This window comes from Pleurodeles waltl, chromosome 12 (assembly GCF_031143425.1).
Source record: "Pleurodeles waltl isolate 20211129_DDA chromosome 12, aPleWal1.hap1.20221129, whole genome shotgun sequence".
Taxonomy (NCBI): Eukaryota; Metazoa; Chordata; class Amphibia; order Caudata; family Salamandridae; genus Pleurodeles; species Pleurodeles waltl.
The window spans coordinates 290,203,662-290,227,722 of record NC_090451.1 but is presented as its reverse complement, the minus strand read 5'-3'; the positions used below and the strand labels follow the sequence as shown (position 1 = coordinate 290,227,722).

At 42.5% G+C, this 24,061-nt stretch overlaps 1 protein-coding gene across 1 annotated transcript in view; it reads left to right on the top strand.

Moving 5' to 3' along the window:
• The window catches only part of MMP2 (matrix metallopeptidase 2), a 183,508-nt gene extending 159,750 nt beyond the window's left edge, over positions 1–23,758 (top strand). Inside the window, exons 11-13 of the mRNA XM_069216277.1 lie at positions 10,668–10,827; positions 19,987–20,096; positions 22,424–23,758. Of these exons, the coding sequence (XP_069072378.1) occupies positions 10,668–10,827; positions 19,987–20,096; positions 22,424–22,527 (374 nt within the window). The 3' untranslated portion in view covers positions 22,528–23,758. The remainder of the gene's footprint in view (positions 1–10,667; positions 10,828–19,986; positions 20,097–22,423) is intronic.
• Positions 23,759–24,061: the final 303 nt, after the last annotated feature.

The window sequence follows — 24,061 nt, the reverse complement described above, 5'->3', positions numbered from 1 at the left end:
AGTGGTTGCCTCCTTTCTGAATATTGCCAATCTAATATGTTGTAACATACATGGAAGTTATATGCTTATTGATTATGGGCACCTTTGATTTTTTTTATCATTCATTGATACAGAGTGATAACTTCTAATTGATGGACCTCTGGATGCAGAATCCAGGCCAACTGAAGACAGTAGGCAAGGATAATGGACAGTCTTAAAGAAGCGGTTATGGTATGAAGCGTGATTGTACTTATCCATTTCAAAAGAGGATCCATGGGTAAATTCACAGAAATATAAAACTCTAGAACCCCAATGTTCTAATTCAGAGTGATACAAAGGGAGTCTCCTGGTTACATGAAAGACATTGGAAAATTGATTTCACTAATTTAATTTACTTCATTAATTCTTTCAAGTTAAATACATAGCATACACTTCAAAGAGACGTTTTGAATTTGCCTAAGAGCCCGAGAAGAAAACACCTGTCCAACACGATGAAGGTGTGACTGCTTATACGTCTTGCCACATGTACCTTGCTTGCTTGCAAAGTTCAACGACAAGCGGTTTCACCTCTAGATGGCATATTTCCCACACGTTGGAATTAGGAGTTAGCCCTGAAGTATGAGTATCGTGGAGCACACATCATGGTTTTTGATGGCTTTGATGCCAGGGGCGGTTACTATCAGGGAAAAGTGGTGTGGCATCACTGGGGACAATATCGAAAAAAAGAAGAGAAAACATACCTGCCACCTGCAGCCTTGTTGCCCTGCTGCTCTTCTGCTTCTCATGCTCAGACTCTCAGACTCCCCTGTGCCAATCCAGACTCTGCTCTCATGCTGGTAATACTATTACCTAAGAGAAGCACCAGAATTAGTCTGAGAGGGGCGGTTTGGTGTTCCCACAGGGACTGGGAGCCTGTGTCTGCTGTTCTCTACCCAGCTGTGCAACACAGCTCCGGTTGGAGTCTGGAGTAACCTAAATGTGCATGTTGGTTTGGCTATCCTAAGACAGACAGCCAAACCGACATGCACATTTGGAGTGCCCACCACTCCTCCCCCATGCTTGCTGCTGAGCTTGATGTCGACAGGATAACCTGGCCCCAAGACTCAGCTCCGGCTCCGTGATGAAAAATAAAATGATACTAAAATTGTTTTATTATCATTTTATCTTTCATTTTTTCACCTGCTGGTTCCAGAAGTGGGGCGATGTTTCTCCACCATAAAGGACGAGCAGCGTCTGTTTGATGCACTGGCTTTGTAGTAAAAAGGCAAATAACTTTTTCAGGTATTCATCACTTTAACAGTTTTTTATCATTCAAAGGAGAAAGTGTGATGGTATGATAGTAATGCAATCGGTGCTGCCAGAGGCTTGTTCTATCAATACTGAAAAAACAAGCTCCAAATACAAGTAAAGGATTCAAATATTTAAAGCCTAGCATTATTTCAAGCAAATTAATTTAGTCAAAAACCACCCAAATGACTTTCTAATGCAAGTAAAAAATATAACTACCCTATTAAGGATGGGAGGGGCTTTCATGGCAAGGCAACCTTCGAGTGAAAAAAGTAGGGGAACCTCTGGAACTAATGCCATTCTCTTGCCCTGCTAAGGCAATAAGCTCTACAATTCTGGTCTCTGCCAAGGGCAGGAGATTCTCTGCAAAAACATTATTCAAAGCTACAAGAGCCTTCCACATAAATGTGTAGTGCATATCTGATAGAGACTTCTAGCTGCAAATTTCTTACCTTAGAATTATCGCCAGGCATCAGACTGGATCCACAGTTTTTTTCGTGGAGTACCTCTGTGTGACAATATGTGGTGTTCATCTGAGCCAGAAGTGACATTTGCAGTGCCTATAAAGGTGCCACCCAGAATCACTGGATTTATTTTCTTTCCGCACCAGCCAGCGCAGATCTGGAGAAGAGCTAACCCTAGTCAATGTTTGAATAACTTTTTTGATGTTTTGTTGACTTCTTTTGAGGTTTTTCCTCCTAATGTGGCAGGAATGTTATCCAAGAAGGCTGGCTTCAAGCCCTGCTGTGCCTGTCATCAACTGGTGTTGGTGACGGACTGCAGTTGGTAAGTCTTTGGTGCCTCCAGCATGACCACAACCCTAAGTCCTGCTCCAACGTCCACAACATGAACCTGAAGGCCTTGAGGGAGTGATCCCTCAAGGTCCTGGTGGCCCAGTATGTAATGCCCCCATGATCGAAGTCCCGGTCCAGAGGAAGGTCATGGCAGCAGACATAGGTCTTCGTCACAAGTCATCGGTCAATCGGGTAAGTCCTGCCATAGGCAGAAGAAGTTGAAGTCTTTGACTTCTCCACGTCTGTCAGCTGATGAGATAACAGAGCATCCATATCTGAGGTCTGACTCTGCGGTAGAGACTGTGCATGGGCCATCTTCACACCTTCCCTACTTTCCAGGAGCCAGAGCGACCACTACCCAGCTTAGACTCCTATGAGGCCTTGCAACTATTTTTTGGATGGCTTGGCCTCTCAGGCGTGCCTTTAGGCCCGAGGGTTCAGCAGGGGCCACTTCTGGTTCTCCACCAGTGGCACCGGCTCTAGTAGGGACCCAAGGATCCATTCCTGGAGCCAGAACAACACTGGTTGCACCCTCTATACCTTCCCTGGCACAGTCCTGATGCCAACACTCCCATTCTGAGCCCTGACTCCGACACAGAGCCAGAGGGGTGTCGTCCAACACGGTATCTGACACCATCTGGAGCCAAACCTTCCATGGCAGAGCCTGAGCCCTCTTCCTATGGGCTGAGACTTGGAAGAAATGGGAGGGGTCTATGAACCCAGACGAATGCCAGCCTTATGACACCTTGGACTGGTGTGAGAATCTGGGTGAAGCCATTGGACTGGATACTTCTCCAGATACTGGTATGCTTTCTCCCCCTATCATGATTGTGGAGGAGGGATCGTCATTCGCCATGGTGGTGAGGAGGGTGGCCAGATCCTGGACCTTGGTTTGCCCTCAGTGGTGGTCAAGACGAACATCTTGACAGAAGTGTTACAGCTGGGAGCGTCCCCATTAGAACCGCTTCTCGCTTTTAGTGAGGCACTTACTGATGTCCTGCTTTGAACTTGATCCAAGCCTAACACCGGGGCTCTTGTGAACAGGACTATTGCCCGCCACCATCGCCTCACAATAGGGGACCCAAGGTTCCCCCACAACACCCCATTCCGGAGAGTTTTGTTGTCCAACCTTCCACTGTCCATGTAAATCCGTATGCATTTCCACCCACACCACTGGATCAGGAATCCTAGAGGCTGGAAACTTTGGGAAAGAAGATGTTTTCTTCCACCAGCGTGGCAATGCAGGCTGTGAACTGTGTGTGCCTTTTAGGCAACTACCCCCATGCATTGTGGGATATGGTTGCGCATGTGCTGCCAATGGTCCTGGAGGAGGCCGGGCCATGCTCTCCCAGGCTGTTGCCAATGGGAGAGATGCAGGGAAGTTCACCATCTGTTGTGGACTGGACACCACCAACTCACTAGGCAGAGCAGTTTCATCAATGGTGGCCACACGGCGCTGTGCACGGTTGAGAACAACTGGCTTTTCTTGGGATGTCCAGGCATCGCTCATTGACATGTCCTTTGATGGTTGCCATCTCTTCAGAGACAAGGCAGATTCAGCACTGGAGTGCTTTATGGACAGCAGGGCTTCGGTCAGGTCCTTGGGCCTTTCCATGCCCCCCCAATCTGCCTTTTGTAGCCATGGAAAGGGTTTCCAATTGTGTCCTTATGAGCCTGGCCACAGCGGTGTGCATGCTTCCCAGCCTCTGTATGGTCCTGAATGTGGTGCCTACAGACCCTGTGGGTCAGGCAGCTAGAGGTTGGGCCAGTCCACCACAACCCTGGCAGCCTGACCCACTCTCAGAGTGTACTGCAGATGCCCTGCAGTGGTGGCTAACAAACCACAAATGGGTCAGTGTCAGACCCATCTCCCTTCCCCAACCAGAACTGATAGTAGTGACAGATGTGTTGCTCCTGCAATGGAGTGACCATCTGGGAGAGGTGGAGATCAGAGGATTCCGGTCTCTGGCGGAATCCAAACTCCATATCAACCTGTTGGGATTTTGTGCAATCTGACTGGCACTGAAAGCATTTCTATCCTTCATCAAGGGAAGACTAGTGCAGGTGTTAATGAACAACACAACCACCATGTTGTATTGCAACAAACAAGATGGGTGGGGTTGCAGACCCTTTGTCCATAAGCCTGCATCTCTGGACATGACTGGAAAGTCAGGGCATATCCCTGGTGGTTTAACATCTGGTGGGCTCTCTGAATGCCAGAGCAGACTAACTCAGCCGAATATGACTAGCAGATCACAAACGGCCATCCAGAGGTGGTACAAGGTCTCTTTTAGCAGTGGGGAGAGCCGTGGTTAGGTCTATTTGCCACCAACGAGAACGTGAAAGGTCAGCAGTTCTGTACACTGAAGTTTCCAAGGCGTCTGTCTATCAGAGATGCATTTTGAGTTCTGCTCAGGCCTCTTCTATGCCTTTCCACCTATACAACTTCTGCCCAGAGTTCCTAAGAAGATCAGGTAAGATCGGGCCCAAGTCATTAGTGCGGATATGGACTGGGCACAGAGTCTGGAATCTGTTGTGTGTTGCTATTGGTCTTCCGATCAAGCTCCCCTTTGAGAGACTCTTCTGTCGAGGTAGCAGGAGTGGGTCCTCTACCAGAAATCGTGTAAAAATTTGAAGGGCAGCATTTGACTTTCCTCTCGAAATCTGCAAAGTTATCTTGGCAGCCAGGTGTCCCTACAACAAATCGGTTTACACCTGCCATTGGGGAACGTTTATGGCACTGTGCACAAAAAGACAGATTGATCACCTTTATGCACCCCTTTCTCAAGTTCCTCTATTTATTTTTTCCCTTGCCTAGCAGGGCTCTGCTCTGGGCACTCTTAAGGGCTACCTTTCTGCTATTTCCACAGCTGCCTGAACAGTCATACCACTTCAGATCCCCTATTGTAAATAGGTTTTTAAAAGGTATGTAACAGATGTATCCACCTTCCCCTTTTGTTAGTCCCCAGTGGGACTTAAATCTTGCCCTCACTTTTCTTATGTGCACTCCCTTTGAGCCTTTACAAAATTGTCCACTCAGGTTCCTTACTATCAAAATAGCCTTCGTCATGGCTATCACATCTGCCTTGAGGGCCAGTGAGCTTCAGGCTTTATCATTCAAGCCTCTTTATTTGGACTTCTTCCCACGTGCTTTGTACAAGAGCTTCCTTTCTTCCGAAGGTGATCACTCCCTTTCACGGAAGCCAATCCATCACTCTGCCTACTTTTTAAGCTCTGCCACATCCTTCCAAGGAAGAGGAGCAACTGCATTGTCTGGACTTAAAAAGAGGAATGTCATTCTACCTTGATTGAACAAAAGAGTTCCAGGTGGATAACCAACTCTTCATAGGGTATATCTGAGCGAAGAAAGGTCAGGCCGTACAGAAGCGGACCATCTCCAGATGGATCGTGTTCTGTATCAAGATCTGCTACGCATTGGCCAGGAAGCAACTACCTGAGGGTTTGCATGCTCATCACACCAGAGTCAAGGCTGGAACCACTGCGTTAGTATGGGAGTTCTGGTCCTGGACATCTGCCAGGTAGCAACGTGGGCTTCTGCACACATTTACGAAGCACTACTGCCTGGACAGCTAGGTCAATTGAGATGGGCATTATGACCGTTAGGTCCTGCAGGACTTTCTCATGTGAAATTGGTCTGCAAACCCCCCTCCGGGAAGGTGTTGCTTGGGTATCTAGTCTAAGGTAAAGAATCTGTGCCAAGAAGTCTCTATCAGATGAACAAGTTACTAACCGTCGGTAACGCCTTATCTAGTAGAGCCTCTATCTAACTGCAGATTCCTTAACGACCCACCGACCCTCCCTGCTCTGTAAATGCATATCTAGGGACAGGGCTGTTCCCTATATATGCACTGCAAATGTCACTTCTGACACAGACAACACCGATGACGCTTCATGAAGCAGAACGACGCCACCTATCGGCACACAGGGTTACTGCTCACAAAACATTTCCAGATCCAGTCTGACACCTGGGGATATTTCTAAGGTAAGAAATCTGTAGCTAGATAAAGTCTCTACCAGAAATGGTGTTACCAAAGGTAGGTAACTTGTTTGTTATGTGTTCAGATTCAAATGAAAGAATAACCTTGTGTCCCTCCAGTAAAATTAGTTTAATGATCCTTTTTTCTCGGCTGTCTCTATGTAAGAAAACTTTCTCATCAGATCTACCGCTGTACAAACAAGGAAACTATGGGCCTGATTTAAAGTCTGGCTCACGATTACTCCATCACGAATATGACAGATATCCTGTTCACCTTATTACATGTGCCATAAGATGTAACGTACTTGTAGTAAGGTGAACGGGATATCTGTCACATTTATGGCAGAGTAACTCATCCAACAAATTCTAAGACAGATCCTATGTTTCCAATAATAATATACAATTCAGAAAGCTTCATATACTTCCTTTCAAGTTCTCCCCCAGTCATATCTCTGATCCAACTCGTAATTTGGGTCTCAGTTATTTGCATTACTAGGCCACCAATGACAAAAGTCTGGACTGGAGGCTACAAGGCAAAGTGAGGTTATTGGGACCCAGTTGTATCAGTGGGTCATTTGCCTCTGTTGGCCACCTATGCCGCCAGCTTATTTCTGGCCACAGTGCCCATTCCTTCTGGGATCTGTCCAGGAGGGCTACCTGGAAAATAGTCCCATCGGAGAGTTCAATGAAGTCGATAAATACGAGTTAGAAGTGGATAAAACCCTGCCCTCGAGAAAATTATCATACAACCATGATCACTATTCTTCTTTCTGCAAGGCTCCTTTCCAGCTCGTCCTGCCTTCGCAAGATGTTTTTAAGGCGGTTGTAAATTCTGTCATTGACCTTCTCCCAATCTAACATTGCCATGTCTAAAATACATAAACAAGATTTAGTCCACTAGCACTTACGTGGCATGCTGGGAAAATTTCACAGTCATGATATTTGGGCACACCAGCTTTGCTGTGGTAATGTCCATCCTGTCATACCTTCCCCTTCAAACTTCAAGGAGAACCCTAATACACCTGGATCTACAATCCCTCAGTTGGTAAGGCTGGGAAAACCCCTTACATTAAGTAACCTTGATATGCTGCTAGCAGTTTCTATAATTCACAGCTCTGCCCCTTCCTCCAGTACCAGAGTTAATGTTTTTAGGAATGGTGCATATTTCCTACAAGGCCTTTGATCTGATGGTTGGAGAGCAAAACTATTATCTTCACCAGGACAAGTCAAGAGCAAATTTTATTACCAAAACGTTTCACACTCAAGTATATGAAACAATCCAGCCTGAGTAAATATGAACAGTAGAACTGGGTTTCAGACCCAGGAAATGTATAGAAGGGACTGCTTCTGGTCCTTGTGCCAATCAAAAGTTATGAATTACACATTTTAGACATAAAAAGCACAATGTGAAAAACACTACAGATTATAGAGTAAAGGCACATGCCCTTTTGGTAACCAAAGTATTAAAAGGCCTTAGCATCTCAGTACCTTAAGCCACACACAATTTAGACTGGGTCTCATCTGCCAGTAGGGCTACCTGTGTGCAGATGACAGGCTGGGTCAGGCAACAATTTTCCTCACTAAGCTAATACGTGTACATTCATGCCTACACTTATTGCACCTACCCCCTTTTCTTTCTCCAGAATTCTACAGTCAATAGTATCCTCATCAAAAGAGATGTGTATTGCTGTGAATTAAATAACTTAAGTGTGTTTCATCGAGGGACTTTGAGCGATATCAAATACAGAAATAGATTAAAATTCAAGTTGCCTATGATGTTACTTTTACCCATTTGCAATTCTGTATGTTTGGTACGTTTTTATAAAATGTAATTAGTATGAAAAAGAGATGTCCTTTTATTCATTTATGTGACGTCAAAGCAGTGAAAAAAACTAAATGTCTTTTTCACTATTGTGATGTCAGTGCTACAACCTAGGTGCCTCACTTGTCTTCCCCAGTCTCCACAAGCCCAAGCGATACACTGGAAGGTTTATGTTGATCATTTACCACCATTGGCTCTGCGGAAAGAGGTGGTAGAATGATGGATTCTTCTGCTTTCTCCAATATATTCCCCTTCACTTATAGGGGTTTCCAGTGACCTGAGTGAAGAGCACTTTAAACAGAGTGGGTTATGGGGAGTGGTGGCGGATGGAAATGCATGTTTTTTTGATCATGTTTTCTTATTGCAACCTACTAGCTGCACTGGTCCATGAAATGGGATGAGCTGAGTGGTGGCAAGAGACACCCCAGAAAACTAAAAACTCCTCTACTGTTGTTAATGATGTCACTCTGAAGTCCAACCCAGTTGTAACAGGAGGTGTACAATTCTGTATACAGGACCTTAACATGATGCAAAAACCCAATGTATCATGCAGCAACCATGGCAATTTAAGAATATCAACAACAGGTGCATCAAAACAGAACACACACAATAATACTGAAAGATAGTAGTGGGAATGGTTGAACGATTTAACATTAAAACATCAAGGGTCCAATGTACAACCATTACAGATTGCGACTCTGAATTTGCATTTTTCTGCGAGTCACAAATTGCGAGTTGCAATTTGTAATGTGGAACATTGTCTGAGACACTGTAAGCATTTCCCAAATGGGTCGCACAGGACGTGCCTCATTAATATTCATAAGGCAGGTCGCAATTTGCGACCCATTTGGGAATGGCCGCACTCACAGGGATGGTGCCCTGGTGGGGTTAGCAGACCACCATTTCTGTGACTGCTTTTCTAATAAAGCAGTTTATTTGGTGGAAATGCAGCCCGTTTTCCTTAAAGGAAAACGGGATGCATTTGAAAAATAAAAGGTTTTCTTTTCTTTTTTTCAGAGTAGGCAGTGGATCATGGGACCACTGCCTGCTCTGAAAAAACATTTTTGCTACCATTCACAAAGGGGAAGGGGTACCACGGGGATCCCTTCTCATTTACAATTGGGTTAACACCAATTTGAAATTGGTGTTAACTGCAATTGTTTTGTGACAGCATTCACAAGCATGGGCCTGTGAGTTGCAATTAGGAAGGGACGCCCTTGGAACGCCCCCTTCTAATTGCAAGTTGCAATCCCCATTTTGCAAGTCAGTAACAGGATATCGACTCACAAAATAAGGAATGATACATTGTACACAGCCATTTTGCGGTTGCAAGCAGTGAAATTCACCTTTTGCAACCGCAAAAATGTTTTGTAGATTGGGCCTCAAATGACATGATCACTCTGTACAACCATAAACTGATAAGGAAAATTTATTCTTTGCAAACTAAAGTTGTTTGATAAATTAGAAGACATTTGAACACATCTTTCCACAGATCTGCCTTGAATCTAACTCTCTGCCATAGTTGTACACTTCTCCACACTCTGACTGAACTAGTCAGATTGCTATAGTGCTACTGGAGTAGGCATATCAGTTAAATAATAGTTTATGAAGTAATGCTTACCACCTCAACTAGGTAGAAATCAAAGCGTCACAGGCCCACAGACCTTGGACATGTATCAGATTAACCAGGAGCTGCACATCAATTAAATAACCTGTGGGTTCAAAAGCTTTATTTATCAGTGTTCAATCTTTATTGAACTCAGCATAGAATATTATCATCAGTCAATCATTAATAAAGCGTAATAATCAATCAACTGATAACACTCTAAACTGCATTGTGTGCTCCATAGACGCAGGAATCCCTATTCTAAATCTCAGGAAGAATGAGAAAAAAGTGTCAGTCAGATTCCATAAAGAGCTACAAATATAGAGGTTCAAGCATAAAGCTTCAGAAACTAAATATCAATTATCAATCAAAGCAGAACTTCCCATAAAGAGAGGTTCAAGAAACTCAGTAGAGTCTCAGAGCAGCAAAGATTCTGGCAGTAAAGTGAATGAGTCTGGAGAGAATGAGCCTTAGAGAGAGTCCGGGAAGGTATCTGGTGAAGCGTCTGGAAAAGAGTGTCTGCATCTACTAGGAACACACACTAATATAAAGAAACATATCTAAACATTTGCAACATCTTTCATCTTCTTCCTTTTGTCAGCCAATCAGCAATCGGTGTCTTCATAGGCACAGGAACATTTTGTCATCGTCCCATACCCGAAACAATAGTCTATAGACAACAATGTCTAAATGCAACATTTTTATCAAACCTTAATATACTTGTATGAGGGTTCTCATCATTCAATTGATAAAACTTCCGTTCATGGTTAGGCTTTTACATCATTTATTAAATCACAAGCTATTGATTTCTTATAAGGTTGCTATTGTATGCTTTAAAACATTTTGCACAGTTAACCTAAAACATTTTATTACATTATTATATTATATTAAAAATACGCCTGTGGAAAGTTTAAACTTACTACTTTTACATGAAATCATCCTTTTCACATCATATTAGCTTGTCAAACGTTCATCATTTTACATTCCTAATGTAGGTCAACTTTGCAAAACTGCAGTATCAGCTTTTCAAGCCTAAACGTGTAAATGTGACAGCCTACTTCTTTTACTTGAATTAAAAGGCACTGCAGTTTTGTCTAATTATTTTATTCATTTTCATTATTTTAAAAATGCTTCTACAGTCCTTTATTAAATTTCTAAATAAATAGTTTTGTTTTTACCTAGGCAATGAGTATTGGATTTATACTGCTAGCACACTGGAAAGAGGTTACCCGAAAAGGCTTACCAGCCTTGGATTACCTCCTGACGTGCAACACGTTGATGCAGCTTTCAACTGGAGCAAAAACAAAAAGACATACATTTTTTCGGGAGATAAATTCTGGAGGTAGGAGTTAGCAGATGTGCATTGCATTCGGATAGCTAACTTTGATGTTTATTATTGAAAATGTATTGCTACTGTATTAATTTGAAGATTGTGACCATTAGAACCTAGATGCATGGAAAAGTTTGTATGAATACACAAATAAATTGCTACCATATTGATGCACAATATCAACTTACCAAATATTGGTGGTCATTCTGACCCTGGCGGTCTTTGACCGCCAGGGCGGAGGACCGCGGGAGCACCGCCGACAGGCCGGCGGTGCTCCAATGGGGATTCCGACCGCGGCGGTAAAGCCGCGGTCGGACCGGCACCACTGGCGGGGTCCCGCCAGTGTACCGCGGCCCCATTGAATCCTCCGCGGCGGCGCAGCTTGCTGCACCGCCGCGGGGATTCCGACCCCCCCTACCGCCATCCAGATCCCGGCGGTCGGACCGCCGAGATCCGGATGGCGGTAGGGGGGGTCGCGGGGCCCCTGGGGGCCCCTGCAGTGCCCATGCCACTGGCATGGGCATTGCAGGGGCCCCCATAAGAGGGCCCCTACATGTATTTCACTGTCTGCTGCGCAGACAGTGAAATACGCGACGGGTGCAACTGCACCCGTCGCACAGCTTCCACTCCGCCGGCTCGATTCCGAGCCGGCTTCATCGTGGAAGCCTCTTTCCCGCTGGGCTGGCTGGCGGTCTGAAGGCGACCGCCCGCCAGCCCAGCGGGAAAGTCAGAATTACCGCCGCGGTCTTTCGACCGCGGAACGGTAACTTGACGGCGGGACTTTGGCGGGCGGCCTCCGCCGCCCGCCAAGGTCAGAATGAGGGCCATTGTCTAGGCAAGAAGGCATGGCAAAATGTGCAGTCTTTATTCTAACTTTATAGTTACTTTGATGATATTGTGCAGCTGCAAATTTTTAGAAGTTGATAATTTGCAGTTGATGTGTAGATACTAACGTGGAGATTCATAGGTCACTCTTTGGTTGCGGTGAGTGGAAACCAAAGAGTGACATTGATACTGCTATAGTATCTTCTCAAACATGAATTGCATGATGAGTAATTAATGTGCTAGAGAAAAACATGGAAAGATCGTGTTAACTACAGAGTGATTGTGGCATAATGTGTTGCATTTAAAATCAATCCCTGATTTTGTGATCACATTCTTGAATTTTAGCCTCATGGGGAAATTTTTTGGTTTGTGTGCTTTTATCCTGTGAGACAATAATGCTTATCTTTTTAAAGGTTGGCTCGTTCAGTGATGTTGTTCAGTAGGGAAAAGTTAGTGATTTTTAAAATAATTTTAAATATTTCAAAATATTTTTCAAATCAATACGATATTTCCTTACCTATCTTTTTTCCAACAAGAGGCTATGTACATATGAGCAAGTTGGGCACTAAATACATTGACTGCATGATAATCACTCCATGAAATCTATAGTTTCTGCTGTGGAAAGTGTGACCTTTCTTCCGGCCAATGAATTAAGACATTTCTGAGCTAAGATGATATGACATTACAAGTTAGAACAGCAGCATAGCCAACATCTTATTTTGCAGTTGCCTGGTTTTGCATAATTTAAAGGGGCCTTCCAGTGTAGAAAATATTAGTTCTCTCTACCATGTTCTGAATGGCTGACAATAAAAAAAACTATATGCAGTCCAGAATGTTACTTTCTTTTTTAGACCTGCTACTACATCAAAGTAGGAAAGTGGGTTTTGATTGCAGTAGTCCCCCAACTTTTTGCCTCTTTTTTGATGCAACCTTAACTGAAGTGCACTGGATTCCTGCTAACCAGGTCCCTAGTGCCAGTGTTCATTCCCCAAATAAGACACCTGGGTAGTTGATCCCCAAGTGGCCAGGCCTTTAGCACCTGTGTAAGTCCCTAGTAAATGGTGCCTCTGGTACATAGTACAGGGTACCAAAGAGGGTCCCCCAAGATCTACAGCGCAGCTTGTGCCACGCTAAGAGACCCAAGACCAAACTCATACAGACTGTCACTTCAGGCTGCGTGTCTTGGTGCAGCTAAAAGTGAGAACACGACATGGCACACAACTTGTGTGCCATGTCCCCTGACACTGCGTGCAATACATGTAAGGCACCCCTACAGCAGGCCTTGCAGCCCTAAGGCAGGGTGCCTTATATTATATGTGTAGACATACCTGCAAGAGCAGATATGTCAGTTCTATGTTTTTGTCAATTCTTAGACATAGTACGTGTCAGGAAAGACATTTTAAGTGCACTTGCTGGACACTGGTTAATACGAGTTCCCCAGCCACATGATGGCTTCACTGAAAATAAGGATGCTCGGTATCAAACATCTCGTATTAATAAACCCTCACTGATTCCAGTGATAGATTTATTAATACATGCACCCAGAGGGCACCTTAGAGGTACCACCTGAAAAACCTACCATCTACCACTGTGGTAGATGACTAGTTTTAATTAGCCTGCCAGCAACAGGGAGGTTTCTGACCCCAAGGGTGAGAACCTATGCTCTCGGGTGGTCAGGAAAAAACCCTGCTTTGGCAGGGTTGTTAAGACACCCCTCCCAACAGGATGACCTGCACATCTGCATACAAAGGCAGGGGGCTTCAAAGAGGCCCACCATACTTGCTATCAAGATCTAGCTTCCCTTAGAAGGGAGATGCCGACCCATCTGCCCCAGGGCTCATTTGGCACCTGGAAAGGTTGCAAAATTTGTAGTAAGGAAGGCCCCGTCACCTTGGGAGCACCTGGATGTAATGAATGTAATGAATTTTTATTCAGAACCAGTACTGAACTATAAATTGAATAAAATGTATAAACTACATGACAATCTTATCAAGACAAAATATTTTTAGAATCACTGCATGGAAGTTAAGTGCTACACTTCTTCTTTGAAGACCAATTTGTTTCTACTTATTTATATACCCAGGTCAGAGAGTTACTGTGTTTGTCTTTTTTTTTTACTAATTGATTTCATTTGCATAATAAAAGGAAGTGGGCTTCAAAGAGGCCCACCACCCTTGGTATCTAGATCTGGCTTCTGGCTTCAGGTGGGAAAATTAGTAGCCATGAAGGCGTGTCCACTCTAAAGTCAGTTTCACCCTTAAGGTAAGCTGTCTGATGTGGGTACAGAATGTAAAAGTCTGCCATCTTGGTGATGGCAGAACTAGGAAATCTGGGACATGGTTATGCCCACTTCCCACAGGACATGTTCATATAGGGGGCATAGTGACCCCAAGGGGTAAGTAGCCCATTGGCTACTATGCTACAATACCTTAACGCCCCTACATTCAGCATTTAGGGCAACTTCTGGCACCAGGAAATTAGATTCCCGCTGACCTACTAAGAAGAAGGACACTCAAGAGCCCCGAAAGCAAAGACTGCGGAAGAAGCAAAATACTTCGCACCAGCCCTGCCGGCCTATCTGCTGTTACTGCAGTATTTCACCAAAATCGTCTTGTCCTGCAAGCTCTCATGCCTCCAAAAGCCTTGGAGGACTTTCTACCTTCAGCAAAGAATCAGGAACTCCTGTGGAGCAGCTTAGCTGTTTCCTGGCATCCTACAGGCACCCCAAAAGATGTGAGAGAACTCTGGACCGACAAAACCCAACACCGGACAGCATCATTGCACCCGTGCTGCCTAGCCTGAGCTGAAGCTGGCCAACAGTGCCAGCGTGGTGCCCCGGCCCTCCAGAGACAAAGCCCACCTTGGGCTTGCCCACTGTGGACTCACTAACACCGCCTGCAGCCTCTGTTTGCAGGCTCCCTCGACCAGAGGTGCTCCTGGTGACAAAAATCTGATGCCTCAAAACACCTCTGCACTCGTGGCCTCTGGCCGGTGGGGAAGCGGACCTAAGGTTTCCACACATCCCCGAGTATTGTGAAAGCTGAGCCAACTTGCTGGTTTACCCCGACTGGCCTCCCAGTCCAAACCTGCAGCCTCTTTTTAACCAGGCCTATCCCTATTGCTTCCCGAGGTGTCCTGTTGGTGCTGCCTTGGACATCGCCCCATACTTACTTTAAGTCCAGGAGATTGATCCTGTAGGTCACTGTACTATGCCTGTATGCTGTTTGTTTTCCCTCAATAGGATAACATTGTCACCTTTGGAAAATGCACTAAGTATCTACTTTGAAACCTGAAAGTATTTCTCTTGCAAAACGTACTTACCTGATCTTATTGATTCTAGCGCCTAAATATATATAAAGATATGTTATTTTTATAAATTGGTGTGGATCTCCTCTTATTGAGTCATGTGCTGCAATTTTTGACTGTGCATGTGTATTTGCAGATGTCTAACAGTCCTCTCTGATAAGCCCAGGGTTGCTCAACCACACTACCTCCTAAAAGAGCATCTTGGGATTGCTAGAGCAAGCCCTTGTCCACTAGTAAGGGAACCGCTGGACTCATTTTGATATACTATATAAAGAGTCAGCTTCCTACAGTCACTCAGCTGACTGCCTGTTCTGTGTAGCTTTAAAAACAAATATGTCATCACTATAGTTAAAATCATTCATGACAGGCTGTATGATACATCGAATGACATCTTGAAAACTCTCTGAAGGTGATGACACCATAACTTAGGGTCTGATTTTGATCTCGGTGGATGGAATACTCCGTCACAAACGTGATGGATATCTCGTCCGCTGTATTACAATCTCAATAGGACATAATGGGATTGTAATAAAGAGGAGGGGATATCCATCATGTTTGTGACAACGTATTCCCCTCAGCCAAGATCTAAATAAGGCCCTTAGAATTTTATACTGAAATAGACCAATACATGTAGAAAAGGTTGTAATGTACCTGCAGTTCTCCATGCGCTCCATCTGATGATACCCTTTATTTACATCAAGGCAAGATAAGACTTTTGCACCATTCAATTGTGTTGTCATGTCAGCAATGTGTGGACCTGGATGTCATTCTCTTTCAATGGGTTTGTTCGCTTGACGCATATCCATGTCCTTTTTGGGTACTATCACTATCGAAGAAACCCATGGTGTTGGACCAGTGAAATGTTCAATGATATCATGTTTAACTAATGATTCCTGTTCCTTTCTACCATTTCTTGTAAATGAAATACAACTCTTCTGTGTCTTTGTCAACAAGGGGGATATCCTCATTAATATGCAATTGTACTTTCATAGTCTTAAGCTTTCCTAACCCATGAAACAAAAAAGGGAACAGACTCACAATTGTGTGATGAGCATTCATGCTGTAGTTCACTGAGATATGTCCCGTATCAGCAACTGTGCTGAAACTGAGCAAACAGGCACTAGACACCATACCTTGAAGCACATGAATGGGCGCTTTTGTCTTCTTGTGTTTTATCGTCGCTACGAATGCAACTTGACTTTTCAATGTGTATACTTTAATTTTCTATGTCACCCGTCACTGTAATGTAGATAGTTTATAATATTTCTCTTCAGTCATAATGTTTATCGATGCCCCACTGACAATAATGAAAGGTATTCAGTGTAATTTTAGGACTATGTTTGAATGACTTTGATGCTTTTTCATGTAGTCTTTCTTTGACTAGTATTTCTCTTCACATGTGGCCAGTCCCACTTGTGCACATTTTTCTGAGGTAAACATCGACATTGCACAATCATCTTCTTCACTTTCACTTAATATTGATACTGAAGAACTTTTCTTATGATGATTTACACGATGATTGACTTCTTTTGGTGTCAGTTTGTCTCAACTGGTTTTGTCCTTGCCTTGAGGGCGTGCGTCGAATGTCGCTTCTGGAACTTTCGGGTGGCTATTTTGTCTCCTCACTATGATGCACTTACTTTGACCTTTGCCTTGCAAACCATTACAAAATGGTTCTCCTTCCCACAACCTTTGCAAATCTGTCCAGTGGTGGAACATTTACCTTCATGTGTAAACAACAATCCACACCTGAAACACAACTACTTGTTCCATGGAGACAGCACCTTGTGTCCTTCAGCTTTGATTTTCTGCTTGCTTTTCATGTTCATGGCTGACTCGCTTTGGGCACCTCTGGCCTCCATGTCAGCGGCTTGTCGAGTGGCACACTTCAACTCTGGCAGACATGAGAACTCGTTCCAGATTAAGAGTTTCTCTCAGCATTTGTTGTCTGAATGAATCTGACAGGCATCTATCAATAACATGGAGACATATTGCTTCCTCATAATTATATTTATTACATTTACAGTGTTTGATGAGGGTATCCAGTCTCTCAACAAATTCATCTATGGTTTCACCAACTCTCTGTCATTCTTGACTGAAAATTGACCTTTTGTAATCTACATTCAGTATTGGATTGAACTGTAGATTCAAGGCTTCTGTAATTTGACAAAATGTAAGTTCATCAGCTCGCGACATTTTCTTTATGACTTCTTTTGCACCTTCACTAACAGATTCTTGAGGTATTTGATAATCTTCTTGTTATCTGGTTCCTCTAGCGCATCAATGAAATCTTCATATGTCTCTATACAACCAGTCCATCTATCGCCAATATTCTATTTTGTGGCGGTATCAAATGATGTTGATGATTTCAGGAAGGTGGCAGCATTATAACTGTTTATGGGATTAGCTGACACTGAGGATGGAATTCTCTCTGACTCCGCTTGGCGGTCTTGGTGAACTTGTTCATGCACACCATCTCTGAGACCTTTCAATGTACTGGCATCTAGGTCATCCTTGATAGTCTCTGGAACTGTGACCTCCTTCTTGGTCTCCACTGCAGCCCTTCACTTTTTGGGGATTTCTGGAGTTGTGCTGAGCTGCCACCCAGCAGGTTTGGTGGTGTGCCACTTCAGGTACTGGACAGCTCATATGCACAACCTCTATGCTTCTTCTTGGGGTTCCTCGCTTCTGAGGTCGTAGAGCGCTTCTTCTCGAGACTCTGGTAAGTGTAACAACAGTTTGCTTTATTATCAATTGTTCTCTCAGCTAGAGCTTTTATGTATCCAACTCATATTTGACTATGGTCATTTCAGCGCTTCTTTTCTTTACCTGTTGGTGGCTGTATTTAGATTTATCACTTCATATGCTGAATAGCTTTATGTTGCATAGTAGTGCGGTACCTCTCTTTACGGCCTTGCCAGCAAGTTCTTGGCCACCAATGAGTTGACTTCTCAATGAAACTTTCTTTATCTTCACAAACTTCACACTGGCTGGACCTGTGCTTTGACTCCACATATGCCAAATATCAACTCTTCACTTTGACGGAGGCACACATGCCATGCACGGTCAGTTTGCTTTGACCACAGCAAACTCTTTGGGAGAGCACTGCCGATCTTTGGGTTACTTATCCCCTATTTCGATGTCAGATGTAGCATCCTCCCCAGCCTGGGTACCCACCAATAATTACACCACACATAGATCAGTATTACACATCTTTATTTGCCTGCATGTAATCGTGAACTCAACATTCTAAACCTGCATTCACTTCACCACATTCATGTCGCAGTTCTAAAGAGTCCATCAGGAGCCAAGAAGGTGCAGATATTCATAATTCACAGGACGCTGTACCTCCTTTTCCAAAGCCTGTAAGTATGTACAAGACACTGTTATTCGTTTTCCTCCATTGCTTTTCTGTGCTGCACACAGATGCCTGTTATCGATCATCTTTAATCAAGTTTCTTGGTTCGCTGTTCACTCGTTATTTTTTTCTGCCAACATTATCTACTTTATATTAACTATCTTCATATGATTAAAATTATACATTCTTCGTGATTGTATCTTTTATGACACAGTTTTGGGGATTTATTTTTTTATTTGGTCCAATAGATATGATTGGTATTGTTGAAGTTTTGTATTCTGTTTCAGAAGTTAGCTGTTTAAAGCAGACTTGGTGAATCTGTAGATCAATGTTTTTCAATTGAAATGATCCAAGACCCTGGCATCCAGCTCCTAGCATTTAGCTGGGGGGATATTCAGTGGCCACTAAGTTGAGAGGGCACCCTTGGTACATTTCTCTAGTTGTTTAAATTACTTCACAATAATACAGATCAGCTACACCTACAACCTTTGTGATTGTGAAGTAACAAGGTAAAGCTAGCTCCTGTGAATGGTCCCAAATGCATTTTGTATTAAATTCTCCATAGTTATCGCAAAAATCAAAATACTCGCCTTGGGAGTTTGTTCCTATCTCACTATATCTTTATGTGACCTGTAACTGCACTCTGTCATGTAACATGTGACATAACAGAAATGCTCCTGTGCCCCAAACCTGCCCCTTCAAGCAGTAGGAGAGCTCAAATAACATTAAATGATGATTAAAAAAAAGGCTGTGATGCATTTTACATGTGGCCTGCAGGGCATGAGAGGAAGGAGAAGAGCAGGGATGAAAGCGCCAAAAGGGACCTGCAATATCCCGAAGAGAAGCAGGAATAAAAAAGAAGGAAACAAAATTCTTTGGAAAATAAATAAAAGAAGTAGTAAAGAAAGTGTTAAAACGGTGGTACAGTGAAGCCATGATGTAAAAGGAAGAAAGAAAGGTGAGCGTACTTACGAGCATCCCTAACTTGCATTTAGTCATTTGTAGGACCCTGCAAATGTCAGATGTAGGAGCATCCCTAACTTGTTATTTAGTCTACGATATGCAGTAGCCTCAGGAGCTAATGTACCTCAATTACAGCTGCTTTGCAGTACAGAAAGGAAGAGCTTTTGCAGGCATGCAATGGGCATCCTGAAAAACAAACTAGCCACCTAATTAACCTAAACTACTAGCAAGGCGGAAAGGCCACAATAAGAAACAAAACACAGCAATGCAGTTCTCCACAGACTTAAAATAAAGCCTGGGTAGCTCCTCAAACCTCATTTCTGTGTACTCTTTGAGCATGAGACCCCCTGAGTCTAATCAGGGCAACTCAGAGATGCACCCTAAAACATGGAGGCCAAACAGGAAGGTTCCTACATATTTAGGCTGTAATATCAATCTGATGCATTGATCTGAGAGAAGCAGCAGGTGATGCAGAACTTAGACGGACAAGGCACGATCTGTGATAGATACCACATGGTTTCAACATAAAACAGAGAACTCGGAGGTGCAACCCAAAGTAGAAAATAAAGAGAAACATTTCCAAAATTGCAGGTAAATAAATTCCAAATGTTGAGCAACCCTGCTATAATTGTTCTATAATAATGCTGATCTATTGAAAACATGCTTAAATGTGTGTCACTATATGTTTTTCCTGAAATCTACATTTACAATGTCTACAGGTATAATGAAGTGAAGAAGAAAATGGACCCTGGTTTCCCTAAATTGATTTCTGATGCTTGGAATGGCATTCCAGATAATTTAGATGCAGTCCTGGATCACAGCGGAAGTGGTAAGCTGAAATTTGGTTTGACAATATAAGTGGCTTTTTAGAGAGAAAACAGCCTGTCTCTGCTTTGTAGAGTTAGTTCAAGTAGTTACTGGGCAGGCAGACTGCTTCACACTATACGTGGCATGCACATCCAAGAAGGCTATTGTTTGAGTGAAATATAAAGTATCTTTCAGGTTCTTTATATAAAATAAATTCAATGACTTAACTTATTTTTCCTAAAAGCAGTTTGAATTACTGTCCTGTAGTATAACTATGTACCACACATTTAAAGTTCATGTAGATGAAAATCTGAATTATCTATGAACTAACAAGGCCCTACCGCACATTAAGAACACCATGGAGCTTGAGAATAACCACAATGTAATAAACTCAGAACCTTCAAGACTGTCTGAAAACATGTGTACAGTGAAGGTTGTGTCACCTAGATCTGTGCAGGCAGAAATCTGACAGGCACTCAAGCTGTGCAGTCCATATAAGAGCCATGGATTGCATGTGCTAGGATGGCAGCATTGCATAGGCAGGAAGTAGATAAGTGGATCAATATTGCAAAGCAGCTACTGGTCCTCCTTCTTCAATGTACTAGTGATTTTTTTCCTGGTCTCTATTCCAGGTCCTTCTTTAAGAGTAGTGGTCCCTATTTACAACAACAAAAAATAAAGGAGTAATGACTATGACAGAAACAAAAACTGATGGACCTAAGGTGCTACAATGTAGCTACCATTGTGAGCTATTGATCAATAGAATTCAATGGGAGGAAGCTCATGAGTTATTGAGATGTACGTCATTCGATTGGTCTCAGTCTTTTACAGAGGGTGTATTCTACAATCTTCCATTAAATTGAAAGTACGACAACAAACCCCTATGTTTCAAGTGTGCATTGATTTGTCTAACCTTTGCCCTGGTTCCTCTGTTTTTCAAGGTCCACGTGTGGTCCTCTCAGTGGATTTTGGATCACATAGCTAACAAAAAGCCAAACATTTCACAAAGTCTAAACACAAACTCAGAAGCAAAATGGTACTCCCAACCCACAATATGCTTTGGTTAAAGACACTAGCTTCATAGGGGTGAATATGGGCTGAACACCACCCATTCATTCTGAGCAGGGTCAAGCTGTTAGCAGGCAGAAATGCCCAGGCAGTAAATCTGGTTTTGGTCAAAACATTGGTTTCTGGCAGGCATTTTAGTTTTAGAGTACTTGTAGTAATAAGATAGGGATAATATGACATAGCAGCTCTGACCCAGAGCCCTAGGGGGTCCAAGAAAGACAGAAATACTGTGATGGTGTTAAACTTATGCAAGGAATCTGCATTTTGTGATGGAAGTAATATCTGTTCTCAAAAAGGACAATTTATGCAGTGCAAAATACCTACATTAATACATGATCCCAAGCACTGATGTAGGACTATAGGGTTCCAGTTGTTGAAGACTGCAAGGGTTGCCATTACACATTTCTCCTCATGTAAGGGGAAACGGAGGACCCTGCAGCGTCTAAGGTACAATGAAAACCCCACTCCTTCAGGGGACCCGAAATCAACCCAAGGCCATTCAATATCTGTGAGATACAGGAAACTAAGGAGCCTTTCATCACATTCTGTTGGGAGGACCCATCACTTTGCGTTATGCCACTGCCTCACAGCACAAGTATAAAGGACTGTGCACATGCCTATCAACTAGTTTCCACCTAATGTCAGTTTTGCCATAGCTTGTGAGGGTACAGCAGTTAGCACTTAGTATGCTTGTAATTTTGTCAAGACATTTCTTGTGATTCTTTCTTTTGATCTCCTTTCCTTGAGTTTCTTTTATATTGAACGTTGAAGCACAAAGTAAGCTGGAATTTAGGCAATGTAGGTTTTTGCTTGTGATTTGCATGTATTTTCCTCTTTTTGGGATTCAGAGAATCACAATCAAACCACACTGTCTTTCCAAAAAATAGATTTCCAACCATATTTCTACTGCCCTGTGATAATCCTTCTGATAGTAAGCCAGGTGGAGAATCTGCAAATGCAAGTATAGTGTAAGCGTACATTTTCACTATTTATTTTTTTCCTCCACTTTTCTTTTATCTGTTAACCTTGTTCCCAACCCACTTATTAGAAATAATTCAATAATTATGGCAATGAGCATGACTTATGCCTGAAAAAGCTTTTTTTCCTCTTTCTAAAAATATCCATATAGCCACCAATATCTGTCTTAGGGCTGATAATTGTGTTTCCATTTTTATTTCCTCTCATTTTTACTTTACCAGGGCAACAATGTTTCAGATGAATATAGATTTAATGGCTGCTTTCTGTTTTTTGCTACCTATAACAATATTTATACTTTCACAGGCTTTTCATACTTCTTCAAGGACTGGTACTACATGAAAGTTGAAGATAAAAGCTTGAAGATTGTGAAATTTGGTGATGTGAAAAATGACTGGCTGGGTTGCTGAACTTTGAAGGGCTCATAAAATAACATTTACTTCCTATTTTATATTCTTTATCTGTAATTAAAGATTTTTGTAATGTTTTTAAATGAACCAGTCTGGCACTGGTACCTGGTAACTAGTATCAGTACTCTAGAATACCTTTCATAAAATAATTTTAAAACTTGTAAAAAAAAAAAGTGTGCCTTCTATGAAGAGATGTGTTGCATTAAGACTTGCAAAATAGTATTTGTCCATCCATGTTCTAAAACTATAAGAACTTCCAGGCTGAAGTAAAAATCCAGAGTTTAAAGTTAAAATAGATGTTACTATGTAGCTGGAGATAGGCAGCTCCATGATCTTGCAACTAATACAAAGAAAGTTATGAGCAAATTCAGCATTCTCTGTTTTTCAGTATGTAATAATGTGGAGACTATAAATGAACAAAGCAGCTCTTCAAAAGAACTACATGTAGAAATGGTGTAAGTTAAGCTCTTAAACTGCTGCCTCAACGTGTAAGATTACTTGCTGTAAGGTCATATATTTTGTATGTTACATTTGTTTCTCTCATTAATTACATGTTTCATCTGGAAAGGAGTGGGCAGAAGGGCACTATGGAATTAAAATAAGGATGGTCTTTTAGAAGGGGGGAACAGAAGGTCAATGCAGTAATACAGTAAGGGGTGGGCAGAAGGGCAATTTTTTATTAAAATAAAGAGGGCCCTGTAACAACCTTAGTCAGAGGCTTTATTGTATTAAAATGATTGAAAGTAACTGTTGCTAATCCAGACGCATGTGGTTTGAAGAAGGGCTAAAGCTCTTACTTTAAATTATACGCTAGAGAGCCAGGGTTAGAGAGACCAGCCTGGAGTAATTGATTCCTGATTCAGAATGACCTAGTGGAGCTATTGCTGCCTTCAGGTGTTTGAACTAGAGACTAAGAGATAGATTGATTCTGGGTTTAGGGAAAGGAAAACCATTTTGTAAAAGTAAAGGTCTAGAGTTTTGTTAATGAACATTTAGAGCTTTCTTTGTTTTCTATTTGTTACTCCTGTGAGATTTGTTTATAATATAAGAGGAGCAGCAGGAAATGCAGTAACTGAAAAGACTCCTGAAATCTAAACAGGTAAAGGACTGATGTTGTTTTACAAGAGTCTAGTAACACTCCAGCAAACTTGCACCATCAAATTATAAATGTTTATAGGAACCACAGAACCATAATGCCAAGAAAATAATAAACTTTTACGTCATGCTCAAAGATGGAAATGTTTCTTAGGTTTTTTTCTCACATATTTTATACTGTACACTTGTACACACTACTTCAGTGCAACAACTCACCTGTGCTTTCCACAAGCAGAGCTACACCAAATGATGATGTTGACAGTGGTGCATCTTTCAAGACTTCGTACTTCAAGATAGTGGGATATTTAATCTTTGTCTTGGTACAGACCAGACCCAGTATTTGTATGGGTTTGTACTCTTTAAAATCTATCAAATATATTCATTTTTTATTATAGGATATTGACAGTAAAGTGCATTCTGATGAGATTGATAAACACAA